Genomic DNA, 13889 nt, shown 5'->3' with positions numbered 1-13889 from the left:
ATTTGTGGAGGGTCCAGTTATCCAACTTGCACAGCGCCCTCTAAGAGGGTTCGAGAACTCCAGGAGCAAAGGCTGATGTTGGGGAGTCAAGGTTTGGAAAGAGATGAGCAGTGATTGACAAAGGGCACAAAGACCTCTCAAGGGTAGGACCAGATTTGGGAAGGGAGGAAAGTGAAGCTGGATCAAAGATGGTAGCCTAGGAAATCAGGGAGAAGAGGAGTGACTCAAGATTTCAATGAGAGCTAAGTAAGGGCATCATTAGATAGGTGACAGCCAGCAGCCAGTGGTGTTCATTTGGGCAATTCCTGATAAGGTGTGGTGGGCGCTGAAAGTTGCATCAATAATGGAAGATCTTTGGATTGCCGCCATATTGAATTAATCAATCCACAAACAAGTACTTGTATTTATTAAACACCTACAAAAGGCAGTCAGGTGACAGCAGTGGCTATCGTGCCAGGACTAGAGTCAGGAAAACTCATCTTCCTGAGTCTAAATCTGGTCTCAGATACTTACTGCATGACTCTGGGCAAGTCATCTCACCCTGTGTGCCTCAGTTTCTTCATCTGTAAAATGAGCTGGAGAAGGAGCCAACCACTCTAGGATCTTAGCTGTGTAACCCGGGGCAAGTCATTTAACCCTGTTTGCCTCAGTTTCTTCATCTGTAAAATGATCTGGAGAAGGAGCCAACCACTCCAGGATCTCTGCCAAGAAAATCCAAATGGAGTCACGTGTCAGATACCACTGAAATGGCTGGACAAAAACAAATTTTCCAGGCATCGAAGATGCAAAATAAAATGGAGATGATCTCTGCCTTCCAGGAGCTTCTAGGCTTAGGGGATGGCCCTCATTCCAGTTCTGCCCCTTCACCTGCTAGGGGCACCCATGGGAGCTGTTCTCCTGGGTTGTCTCCCAGGCAGACCCAGACTGGGTGCACCGCTTGGGGGGGTGACTGTTTCCATCTCTTCACCCAGGGCACAGCTATGATGAGAAGGTGGATGTCTTTTCCTTTGGCATTGTTCTCTGTGAGGTAGGTTCCTTTGGGTGCTGGGGGTCAAGAAGGGATCCGGGGGTGGCGTCAGAGTTCCCTGGTTGGCACAGTCCAGTATTGGCCGCCTGAGGCCAGCTCTGGGAATTCTGGCTGTGGGAAGGGGGAGAGCCTGGAGCCCTTGGGGAGCAGGAAGGTCCTCTTTGAACCCTCTGTACGTGTGGAGATATTCCTGCTGGAGTCAAAAAAACTCCACGTCCAGCACTCTGAGCCACTCTCGCCCCATGAGCTGCCTCAAACCAACCTTCCATTCCTGTCATTCTCTTATCTGGTCCCTCATAAGATCACGGACTCTGCAGACTGTGACTCAGTTTCCTCCTCTGTCAAATGAAGGAGTTGGACTCGGGGGCCTCCCAAGGTCCTTTCCAGCTCTCAGTCTGATCCCACAGACAGCCTGGGAGCTTGGGAACAGCAAAGGCCCATCTCTGCAGGGAGGAGGCGCTCGTTCCTTCCTGTCGAGCCGTGTGGCCGAGAAGATGTCCATCTCCGGCCCTTTGGCCAGCAGCACCTCCAGAACTCTGGGTCATTCTCTCCGTAGATCATTGGCCGCGTGAACGCCGACCCCGACTACCTTCCCCGCACCATGGACTTCGGCCTCAATGTCCGAGGCTTCCTGGACCGATACTGTCCCCCCAACTGCCCCCCGAGCTTCTTCCCCATCACCGTGCGCTGCTGTGACCTCGACCCCGAGAAGAGGTGAGTGGCCGGGCCGGGCACCCCTCCTTTAGGGCCCGATGGGGAGAAGCGAGGAGCAGAGCAGGGGGCCGGGTGGGGGGGCGCGTCGGATACTCCCCCTTGGGTAGGGCCTCTCCACAAGGGAGGAAGAGCCGCCCCCAAGCCCTCCCTCCCTTTGGGTCTCCAGGCCATCTTTTGTGAAGCTGGAACAGTGGCTCGAAACCCTCCGCATGCACTTGGACATCCGTCTGCCCCTGGGACCGCAGCTGGAGCAGCTGGAGAAGGGGTTCTGGGAGACCCACAGGCGGGGGGAGAGCGGGCTGCCCATGCACCCGGAGGTCCCCGACTGAGCCCGCCCCCCCGGCCCTGTCCCACGCACCCCCGACTCCAATAGCATCAGCATCCACTCACATTGACAAGAGAAAAGGAGGGGGGGAGGGGAAAGCCTGTCCCCCCTCCCCATCCATTCCCCAGCAGGGCTTCCCCCCGGGAACTGTCTGATGCCCCTAAAATGCACAATCACCGTCTCCTTCCTTCCCCAGAGGAGCTCAAGCCAGCTTCGTCCCCCACAGCTCAGGAGAGCCGAGGGCAGGGGGTGCCCTCCCAGCCCTGAGACCCGGCCCATGAAGTCTGGGCTCGGCGCTCCTCGTCCCCCATCTTTCCCCTCCCCCAGACCTTCCTCCTCCGTCCTCTCTGGGTCCCACCCCCAGCGGGGTCTCTCCTCACCCTCACCGTGACTGCTCGTGGCTTCTAGTAACAGCTGCTGCCCCCCCCCCCCCCGGCTTGCCCCCAGCTCGCCAGCTCCCGGCCAGTCCTCGGTCCTTCCGCGCCGCCCTTTGTCCCCCCAGCTTCAACCTGCATGAGCTCCCCCGGTGGGATCCGGGTCCTCTCGCCCTCCCACTCGGGGTGAGAGGGACACTCAGGCCGGAAAGGAGGACAAGCCAGCCTGGCCTGCCCTGCCCATTCCCCAACGGAGGAAGGAGAAGGGCAGCAGTCTGGGGTTCGAGGGCAGAGGCACAACCCTGAGCTTGCCATTTCCTTTTTCTTTGGTCATGTTTTGAAATCTAGAATTCCCTGGAGTCGCTCATCAGAGTCTGTAGGGCCTTCCTCCAGCCGGGTCCTGGGGGGCTTTTCCAGGGTGTCTCCCCTCCCTGTGTGTGTATGCGCGTGCGTGTGTGTATGAGTGCAGCCACTTTGGATACAAGGGGAAGCCACTTAGGTAACTCGGCCAGGGGACGGGGAGAGACGTCAGAGGCCGGTCCCAAGGCCCATCCTTGGCCTGTCCTAGTTCTCCCCCCCCCCCCAAGGTCCTGGAGAGCAGGGAAGCCTGGGCAAGGGCCCATTTCCTCCCCTAATGGGCAGCCAGAGAAGAGGTGCCCCCCTGCTCCTTGGGGAGAGAAAGCCCCTCAGCCAGAGCATCTTGTTTTCTTTTCTTTGAAACCACGTCACACGTCCCCAGATCCCTGTGTCTCAGCACAGCCTTGGCAGCTGCTTCAGGGGGTGCCCGAGGGGCTCTGGGCAGCTAGTGGGGGCGCCGTCCCTGGAGGGCTGGGAGAGGCCCCAAGGGAGGCTGGGGAAGGGAGGCCGGGCGGGTGCCAGCATCATCCCCAGTCCTTCATCTCAACCCTCCTGGTCCCGACCTCGACTCCTCTCCCCCAAGGACGGCGCGGTGGGAGGTGGGGAGCGAGGGGAGGGGGGTCTTCATGCTACTGTTTACCCAGGTTCTTTTGTGTAATATATTTTTTAAAAAGAGTTTGTATTATTTTTTCATACAGGGGCTGTAAGGGTGGGGGGAGCCGGGGGGTGTTGTTTTGAGGGGAGACGGGGTATCTTTTTCTTTCGTTTGGGGGCCATTTTTTTTCCACTCTGCCTCAGTTGAGCTTACAGGAAAGTATTAAAACTGTGACGCATTTCTCAGTGCACTTTGGCCTGGAAGGAAATGAAAAAACCCTTAAAATGGGATCTTTCTTTAAGGAGGTGGGAAGTGCGCCCTCCAGACCTGTGATAACACAATAAAAACCATACTTTCCACCCACCAGCCTTTGCCTCTGCCAGTGTCTTCCTCTGGGTGTCGGGAGGTGGGGGGAGGGGGGGGTCCTGGCTGGGAGAGAGGACCCAGAGAGACCCTCAAGGCCAGCTGTCCCATTGGACAGATGAGGAGGTGGCTCAGTGGATAGAGAGCTAGAGGTCCTGGGTTCAAACCTGACCTCGAACACTTCCCAGCTGTGTGACCCTGGGCAAGTCACTTCACCCCCACTGCCTAGCCCTGACTGCTCTTCTGCCTTGGAACCAATAGTGTTGATTCTAAAACAGAAGGTAAAGCCTAATTTAAAAAAAAACCACCAACAGCAAAAGAAATAATGGGAAACTTTAGACCAGCCAAACCCTTTATTATGCAGAAGAGCAAACGGGCTCAGAGAGTAGTGATTTGTACAAGGTGCCCCAAGTAGTAAGTAGAAGGGGGAGGATTTGAATTCAAGTCCTGGAACTCCACATCCAGTGCTCTCTTCACTCTACCATGACTTCCCTCTTCCTTAAAATAATTGAACAATTATTGGTTATACTGTGCATTCTGGAGACCCAAAGAGGAAGAATGAGCCTCCATTCCCCTGGAGGATGTTTTCCTCTTCATTATCTCACTTGAATCTTATAGAATAGGCTTAAAAGTCAGAGGACCTACATTTGGTGGGTGTCAAGGGAGTCTCTAAATGCCCAGAAATCTTTAAATTTTTCTTTAAAAAGTATTGAAGGGAGATTAGGTGGCCCAATGGATAGAGCTCTGGGCTTGGAATCAGGAAGACATCTTCATGAGTTCAAAACCAACCTCCGATACTTACTAGCTGTGTGACCTTGGATGAGTCATTTAACCCCATTTACCTCCATTTTTCTCATCTGTCAAATGAAGAAGGGCAGAACAAGCTACTCTGTCGTCTTTTGCCAAGAAAACCCCAAAGAGTCACAAAGAGTCAGACACAACTGAAATGACTGAACAAAATATGAGGGAGGCCCAGGGTTCAAGAAGAAAAATAGCTTGTAGATCAGAGAGGGGCGAGATGTTCTCCAGCCTTCCCAAAGGGAGAATGTGTCAGGGAGGTGGGAGCAGGGAATGGATGACCTCCGAGACCCCTTCCAAGTCTCAGATGACTTCCACCACACTTTGAAGAGTCCCATCATGGCTCTGCCCCTGGACCAAGGGAGCTGCTTGGCCAATGTTCATAGGATCATCGACTGAAAGCTGGTCCAGCCCATTCATTTCACAGATGAGCAAACTGAGGTCCAAGGAGAAGGGACTTGCCCAAGGTTGCACAGCCTACCCAGGCAAGGAAGCATCTTCAATTTTTGGTGGTTGTTTTCTCATGCACAAATGGAAGTCTATGGCTTATCTTGAGATAACCCAGTGGCCTGAGGAAGGGGCAGGGTCCAACCAATCACAGGCCCTGGGAAAACAAGATTATAACTGATAAACCAATTAATCAGCAACCACTTTATTAAACGCTTATTTGCTAGGTTTAGTGAGGGCCTGAAGTCAGGAAGACTCATCTTTCTGAGTTCAAATGTGTCCTCAGATACTTACTAGCCATGTGACCCCGGGCAAGTCACCTCACTCTGTGTGCCTCAGTTTCCTCATCTCTCAAATGAGCTGGAAAAGGAAAAAACAAACCACTCTAGTATCTTTGTCAAGAAAACCTCAAATACTTATTAGCTGTGTGACCCTGGGCAAGTCACCTTACCCTGTGTGCCTCAGTTTCCTCATCTCTCAAATGAGCTGGAAAAGGAAAGAACAAACCACTCTAGTATCTTTGTCAAGAAAACCCCAAATACTTATTAGCTGTGTGACCCTGGGCAAGTCACCTCACCCTGTGTGCCTCAGTTTCCTCATCTCTCAAATGAGTTGGAAAAGGAAAGAGCAAACCACTCTAGTATCTTTGTCAAGAAAACCCCAAATACTTATTAGCTGTGTGACCCTGGGCAAGTCACCTCACTCTGTGTGCCTCAGTTTCCTCATCTCTCAAATGAGCTGGAAAAGGAAAGAGCAAACCATTCTAGTATCTTTGTCAAGAAAACCCCAAATACTTATTAGCTGTGTGACCCTGGGCAAGTCACCTCACTCTGTGTGCCTCAGTTTCCTCATCTCTCAAATGAGTTGGAAAAGGAAAGAGCAAACCACTCTAGTATCTTTGTCAAGAAAACCCCAAATACTTATTAGAAGCACTGGGAATACAAGGCAAAAGCAAAAATGGCCCCTGCCCTCCGTAGCGACTTTAATTACTGAGTGCATACAAGATCCCGAGTAGAAATGAGGCAGCCTTCCCAGGGAAGATCCTAGTAGTGGAGGGAGAGGAGGACTGGGGGGACATGTTCTAGGCAGGGGGAACAGCCAGTGCAAAGACCTGGAGACTGGAGAGAGACCTTTCCATGCCCCCAAAAGGGCCATAAGGGATATCTTGGAGAAATGGAATGGATGGCTTGAAAAGGAAGTGAATTGGTCATGGGACCCGCCTGGGAAAACAGGCATTGAATTAGACAAAAAGGTATTCACCAGGCGGTATGTTCAGAGAGCATCTGAGAAGCAGGACAGCCCAGCAGATGGCCTGTGCTCTGCCTTGGTGCCATTGTGGCCCTCTTCCTGAGAAGACGCTGACCTGTTTGGAGAGAGCCTTTTCTCCACGCTGGAGGGTCCCTTTCTCGCTTTTTAATTTTGTTTTTGTTGGAAGTTTCCATCTGGGATCCTTTCTTTCCAGAGACCCCTCTTCACTGCCCTTTGGCTCTCCCCAACCATCCACTGGACCCCCTCCAATACTACGAGTCCTCCATGTGGCCACTAGAGGGCAGGGACTTACTTAAAGGTCCTTGACCATTGCTAGAGATGCTAGAGAAATCTTGGGGAAGCGACTTCCCCAAGCTACAGGCTTTCTCCTAGGTCAGGGAGCAGGAGCCTGGCTCCTGGGCACCTTCCCCGTCCCCTGTCCAGAGAGCGTTCTGCTATGACCTCCATGTTCCAGCCTCCTTTCCAAGAATAATAAATGCAGGTTGCTGAGAAGCGGGTTAGCGATGGAGGCAAGGAAAGCCTTCCTTTTTATTTATTTACTTTTTAATCCCTACCTTCTGTCTTGGGATCGCTAGTAAGTATGGGTTCCCAGGTTCCAAGTGACTTGCCCAAGGTCATACAGCTAGGAAGTAACTGTGGTTGGACTTGAATCTAGAACCTCCTATCTAACCACTGAGCACCTCGCTGCCCCTTAGAGCTGTCCTGAAGGCTACCTTAGAATTGTAGCATCATAGTTGGAGCTCCTCTTCTGTAGGTTGTCCTAATTTTACAGAGCAACTGGGTGCCACGGTGATGAGGCAGCAGTAATAGCAATATGCTAAAGTATCAAATGTCCTCATCAAAGTTTTCGTTTTTTAATGTTTTATCTTTATTTTATTTTAATACATTTCCACGAGTGGGTGATCCAAATTGTTTTTCTCCTTCCTAGAATTGACAAGCAATTCAGTCTGCAAAACACAATATGATATAATATAAGGAGAGACTTGATTTCGAATCTTGGCTCAAAAGGCAAGTCACTTAACCACTCAGCCTCAGTTTCCTTAATGGAAAAAGGAGAAGAAGAATAGTATTAGTTGTCATGAGAATCAAATGAGATAATACATACAACATATTTTGCAAATCTTAAAGCATTGTATAAATGTTAGCTATTATTCTGGAGGAGGAGGAGGAGGAAGCTGAGGTACTTGCCTTGGGTCATACAGGTAACAAAAAGCAGAAGGATGCTAACCGCAGCTGAGGTTTGAGCCAAGATCCTCCCCTTCCAGAAGGTCTTCAGGCAAAGGCTGGGCAGTCCTTGATGATAGATAACAAGGGATCAGGAATTCCTGTTGGGATATTGATCTTGATGGTTCCATTGAACTCTGAGATGCTGGGATTCTATGATTCCTGCTTCTGCTGTACTCCATTTCTTCTTTTAGGCAAGTGTTAAACACTAGTGATTTTCCAGGCATTATGCTAAGTGCTAGGGATACAAGCAAAACAAAGATCATTCCTGCCCTTTGGTAACTTACATTTTAATTATAGTCTTGATGAAAAGAACACTGAATTTAAAGTCAAAGGATCTGAGTTCAAATCCTACTCTCACCTCAAACATGTGGTGGGTCTTTTTTGTCACTAAGACAAAATAAAAAATCTTCAGCTTCGTATTTAAGGTCTTCCAAAACATGTTTCCCACCTGCCTTTGCAGGCACAATTCATGCAACTCCCTTTCCCACATACTCTGTTCTGGTCAAACTGGACTGCTAGTGTGAGGAATTAAAATTAAGGGTTTGACTAAAATATATGAAAATTATAAATAATATGGTGGTCGCCAATTTAAAATATTATAGCTCAAGTCAAAATGACTTTCAATAGTTTTAATTTACAAAACAGGTGGAGAGAGTGAAAGCTGAGAGATACAAAAACAAGGTAGAGAAGATATTTAGCCTATCACACTAAATATTGTTCCTGTGATCGACTCAGCCCAACACAACTTATTAACCCTCAACTGGAATTAATCTCTCTCCAGAAGTCAGGAAAGGAAAGCCAGCTATTCACTTACCCAAGTTCCCTCTAAGAGGCAGTTCAAGCTAAAAACAATGACCTGTCAAGGATGACTTCTGAAGCCAACCTCTAGCCCCAGAAATTCAGGGCTTTTATGGTGATTTCTTGTCCCTTCCCCTCTTCACAGGGGCCAATCACAGCTTTCAAATTGCCTAGCACTGCCCTGGGGGGGGGGGGAAAGGGGGGGAGAAGTATCTTACAGGATCCACTTCTCATCCTCTGAAGGTGTAAACTCTTATCAAAAGGATTCACAATTTCCCAACTGATTGAGAGATTACCCACCTTAGCAAGTGACTTGCAAACACTCTTAGTGTCTAGTGAGGTATTAAGTAGGGGTACTAAAAGAAAGTCTGATTCACACTTCACAGTCTGGTGAGGTACTAAGTAGGGGTACTTAAGCTAGTGTTAACCAAGTGTTAACTCAAAATAGACAAAGAGAATAAAGAATTCCCTTTCACACTAGCCAGTCTGGGGACATAAGATTATATCTTCTACCTCTGGGCCTATGCATAGTAGTTCCCCATGTCTCAAATGTATATCTTCCTCACCTTCAAGAACTCATATTTTCCTTCAGATTATCACTGTCTTTTCTGATTCCCCTAGTTATTCTGTCTCTCCACTGTCTCTCTCTCTCTTTCTCTGTGTGTGTATCTCTGTCTCTGTCTCTTTCTCTCTCTCTGTCTCTCTCCTCTCTCTCTCTATGTCTCTGTCTCTGTTTGTCTTTCTTCTCTCTGTCTCTCTATGTCTAGCTCCTCTCTGTCTCTGTCTTCCTCTGTCTCTGTCTCTGTCTCTCTCTCCTTCCTTCCCTCCCTTTCTCTCTATCCCTTTATACCTTTCTCTTCCTCAAGCAATACACTTGCATCTTCCTGGCTTCATCTCCCTTTCCAGAAGAGTGTCCAAGTGGGATTCTAGGGTTCTTCGACTTCCAGTTTTGAAAAAGAAGATCCATGATGCCAGCCTCTCTTCAAGGTTCTGAAGGGAAAAACTTGTCTCTGGGAAGTCAGCCAATAAACATTAATTAGGCACCTACTATGTTTGAGGCAGTATGTTAATTGCTGGGAATACAAGAGGCAAAAGATGGTCCCTGACCTTGAGGAATTCACAACTGATGAAGCCAACATGAGGCAGTATCCATCCTGGCCCTACCCCAGCTCTCTACACTAAAGACTTCAGGTAATTTCCCTTTGGGTGAGATCTTGGAATTTTTCTCTTGATTAAGCTGAAGTATTTTGCACCCAAAGAGAGAGTTCAAATCTGTATTTTCTGGCATATATATCTTCACATGTTTGCTTTCTTTTTTCAAATCCTTACCTTCTGCTTAGTTTTGATACCAAGTATCAATTACAAGACCCTAGGTAATGGGAGTTAAGTGACTTGCCCAGGGTCACATAGCTAGAAAATGCCTGCATTCAAATTTGAACCCAGAACCTCCCATCTCCAGACCTGGTTCTCTAACCACTGAACCACCTAGCTGTACCTCATATGTTTACTTTATTTGATTTCTGGTTTACCATTGACTTGGATTAATGGGCTTCTATGCTATGTGTATTCATTGTGGAACTGGTATTTGGTGAGAAGGAAGTCAAACTTTGGATATAAAACTTGAAACCTCTTTCCCATTAAGAAATAGCAATTATGGCAGCTAGGTAGCTCAGTAAATAGAGAGCCAGGCCTAAAGATGGGAGGTCCTGAGTTCAATTCCTGAGATACTTCCCTGCTATGTGACTCCAGGCAAGTCACTTAACCCCAATCACTTAGCCCTTACTGCTCCTCTATCTTATAATAAATATTTAATATTAGTTCTAAGCTAGAAAGTAAGAGTTTTAAAAAATAAAACAGAAGATACTTTCCTGATCTTTTCCTGTAATATAAATATGGTCTTAATATCCAAACCAAGGAGAGATAGAACAGAGAAAGAAAATGATGGTTCTATTTCCCTAATGAACATTGACACACAATGAAATTAAATAAAATTATATTAGAAAGACATTACGTTCATAACAGATTGGGTATATACCAAGAATGCAGCTTTGATTCAATATAAGAAAGACTTTAAACATAATAAACCATATGCTAATAATCATAACAAAAACCCTCTGTACACAGTGTATTTTGTGCCCTGGTAATCTCTCTCTATAGAATTCCTTTTTCCTGTGATCTTATCAGTAAAAAGGAAAAGAATTGAAAGTTAAGAGTTTTTCAGCTGAAAATTTCAAAGCGTTCATAGGTTATATTCTTATCTCTAATTCTGTCCAGCTAGAAAAGCAGGGCTTAGTCAGCATTCTTTTTTCCTAGCTGCAAATATTCCTCTTGTATTTTTAACTATGGACATTCCTACTTAATTTACCATATAATTTGGTAGTTATTTTTATATTTAATTTTTTTGGTTATATTTTAATGCCTTCCTTCCTTCCAACCCTGCACTAGAGAAGGGCAATATTTGATATGAAACATAGACACATACACATAGGGATTAGTAGTTTATTGCTATTGATAAAAGTGAATTACGTAATATTTTTCTATTGGTGGTCTTTCCTTCCAGAGGGCCCAATATGCTTATCATTTGTTTGAAAATACACGTGTTGTTAATATATCACAGCACTCAGTCCTTATCTTACTAAAAAAAAAACTCCATCACGGGGCAACTAAGTGACTCAGTGGCTAGAGAGCCAGACCTGACCACGGGAGATTCGGGGTTCAAATCTGGATTTAGACACTTCCTAGCTGTGTGACCCTGGGTAAGTCACTTAACTCCTGCTCTTTTGTCTTAGGACCAATGCTCTAGCATCAATTTTAAGACAGAAAGTAAGAGGTTTTTTTTTTTAATGAAAACAAAAAACATCATTGCAAAACAGATGCTTAAAACTAGCTAAACTGACAAAATCATTCCTGCTCTCTTATTAAACACCACAGGCAGCAGGGAGAATAGCCCTATCTGCCTTCCCAGGCCCAAAGAATAGGAAAGTGAGTAGAAAAATGGGACCAGGAGGGAGGTGGCCTCCTAGAAGTATTTCACTCGCCAACAGGTCTCTGAGCTTGGAGATCAAATCAAATGAGCAGATAAACTAAGAAGGAAAGAAACCTATTCAAAAAGTAAAGAAGTTTGCTTGTTCCTAGGAAGCAGCTTTAGCCCATAGGTTACAGGGTTTGATTCTTACAGCTTTTCCAGGCCTATTTAGAGGATACAGCCAGCCAGAATCATTTTATGGACCCCTGGGAGACCCTACTATCAGGATATATAGTAGTCTCTCGGTGATCGAGAATGACTATTGTCTTTGTGCAGTTTCATCTACGGTGTACCCTCATGTGGCTTTGGAGTCCAAAGGCTGAGGCGCACAGTTTGTGGCACACGGGGCCTGGGACGCCAGTTGTTACAGGAGGTGCGGTTGTGGCCTGGTGTCGGCGTTCACGCGCAGCTGCAAGACGTCAACGTCGCTCATCTTCAAAGGTGGTGGCGGCATGGTTAATGTGGGTTCGCCAGCTGCTTCTGTCAGAGGCAGCGAGTTCTAGTTGCTTTGGTGTAATGCCAGCCCACTTCAAGTTGGACTTTAGCTGATCCTTGAATCTTTTCTTTGGTCAGCCTTGTTTCCTGAGTCCAGCTGACCGTTCACCATAGAATACCTGTCTTGGTATTTGCTGTGGGTCCATGCGGATGACGTGTCCAGACCATCGTAGCTGGGTTTTGAGGACCAGGACTTCGATGCTGGTGGAGTTGGCTCTGTCGAGGACTTCCTGGTTGGTGATTCGGTCCTGCCATCGGATCCTCATGATTGACCGGAGGGAGCGTTGGTGGAATTGCTCCAGCTGTTTCATGTGCTTCCGGTACAGTGTTCATATCTCACAACCGTACAGGAGCGAGCTGAGGACCACTGCGTTGTACACTTTGAGCTTCGTCGCAGTGCTTACACCTCTGTGTTGGAGGACTTTGCAGCGCAGCCGCCTGAGTGCCTGGCTGGCCTTTTGGATCCTGGCATTAAACTCGTGGTCTAGGGACCCGTTGTTGGCGATGGTGCTGTCCAGGTACTTGGAAGTGTTGACGTTAGAAAGCTGTGTGCCGTCGATGGTAAGGCACAGCTGGTTCGTTGGCCTCCCTGGTGCAGGTTGGAACAGCACCTCTGTTTTGCTGAGGCTGATAGTCAGGCCCAACAGTTTTGTTGCGGTGGAGAACCTGTCCACAATGGTTTGGGGATGATTTTCTTGGTGGGCCATGAGAGCACAGTCATCTGCGAAGAGAGCTTCCAGGATGAGTCTCTCTGTTGTCTTTGTTTTTGCAGTCAGGCGGCGAAGGTCAAATAGTGAGCCATCCAGTCGGTATTTGATGTAGATGCCCAGATTTAGATCCATCACAGCATGTCGTAATACTTGGGTGAAGTATAGGTTGAATAGCACCGGAGCAAGGACATAGCCTTGTTTCACGCCATTGGAGATGTTGAAGCGATCGGAAGTCTCTCCACCAGATAGGACTTCCCCTGTCATGTCGACATGAAAGAGCTGGATCGGTTTGATGAATTTTACTGGGCAACCGAGCTTGCTGAGGATCACCCACAATGCGTCCCTGTTCACTGTGACGAACACCTTTGTCAGGTCTATGAAGACAATGTAGAGACTCAGGTTCTGCTCAAGGCATTTTTCCTGCATTTGCCTCACCGTGAAGACCATGTCGATGGTGCTGCGATCTGGTCGGAAGCCACATTGTGATTCAGGCAGGTTCTGCTCTGAAACAGGTGACAGGAGTCTGTTGAGTATAACACGGGTGAGGATCTTTCTGGCAGTGGAGAATAGTGAGATGCCTCTGTAGTTGTCACAGGCTGCTCGTGAGCCTTTGTTCTTGTATAGGGCTACAATGGAGGCATCTCTGAGTTCTGGGGGCATGTCTTCCTCTTCCCATATGCTGGTCAGTACTATGTGGAATGCCTGGAGCGCCTTTCCATTTAAGGCCTTGTATACCTCGGTTGGGATCCCATCTTTACCAGGTGCCTTGCCTTCACTCATTTGTTTAATGGCTTTTGGGACTTCCTCTATTGAAGGAGGGACGTCAAGTTGTTCAATGGTGTGGTTTTGGGGGATCTGGTCAAGGGCGCTTTGGTCGACTGAAGAGGGTTGGTTGAGAAGCTGACTGAAGTGTTCCTTCCACCTGTTGCTGATGCCTTTTTTATCTTTTATGAGAGTGTCACCATCAGAAGATAGCAAGGGAGTGGTGGTGGGTTTTAATGGCCCATAGACAGTCTTGAGGGCACTGAAAAATTGTTTGTAGTTTTTTGTATCAGCAAAATGCTGGATTTCTTCTGCCTTTTTTTCCCACCATTGGTCTTGCATCTTCCTGATCTCACGCTGCGCCGTGGCTTGGAGAGACTTGAATCTGTCCTTTTTAGGAGCAGAGTTTGGGTTATTTTGCCACTCCATAAAGGCTTTGTTCTTGCTCAATAGGTCTTCAATAGCAGTGTTGTTCTCGTCGAACCAGTCCTGGTGGTTGTGTTGTTTTGGGCCTCGGACTGCCTTTGATGTTTCCTTCACTGCGTCTCTGAACTGGTTCCATTTCTCGGTTGAGCTTCCAGTGAGTGGTCCCTTGGCAGACAG

At 47.8% G+C, this 13889-nt stretch overlaps 1 protein-coding gene across 2 annotated transcripts in view; it reads left to right on the top strand.

The window, feature by feature from the left end:
- Positions 1-3758, top strand: part of LIMK1 (LIM domain kinase 1) — a 33664-nt gene extending 29906 nt beyond the window's left edge. For both annotated transcript variants that reach the window (XM_056819754.1, XM_056819755.1), the window contains 3 exons: positions 972-1027; positions 1584-1741; positions 1908-3758. In XM_056819754.1, coding sequence (XP_056675732.1) covers positions 972-1027; positions 1584-1741; positions 1908-2070 — 377 coding nt within the window. In that variant the 3' untranslated portion in view covers positions 2071-3758. The remainder of the gene's footprint in view (positions 1-971; positions 1028-1583; positions 1742-1907) is intronic.
- The last annotated feature ends 10131 nt before the right edge of the window (positions 3759-13889 follow it).

Source organism: Monodelphis domestica, chromosome 2 (assembly GCF_027887165.1).
Source record: "Monodelphis domestica isolate mMonDom1 chromosome 2, mMonDom1.pri, whole genome shotgun sequence".
NCBI classification, from domain to species: domain Eukaryota; kingdom Metazoa; phylum Chordata; class Mammalia; order Didelphimorphia; family Didelphidae; genus Monodelphis; species Monodelphis domestica.
Note: the sequence above shows the minus strand (reverse complement) of the source record. Positions and strands in the feature narration are given on the sequence as shown.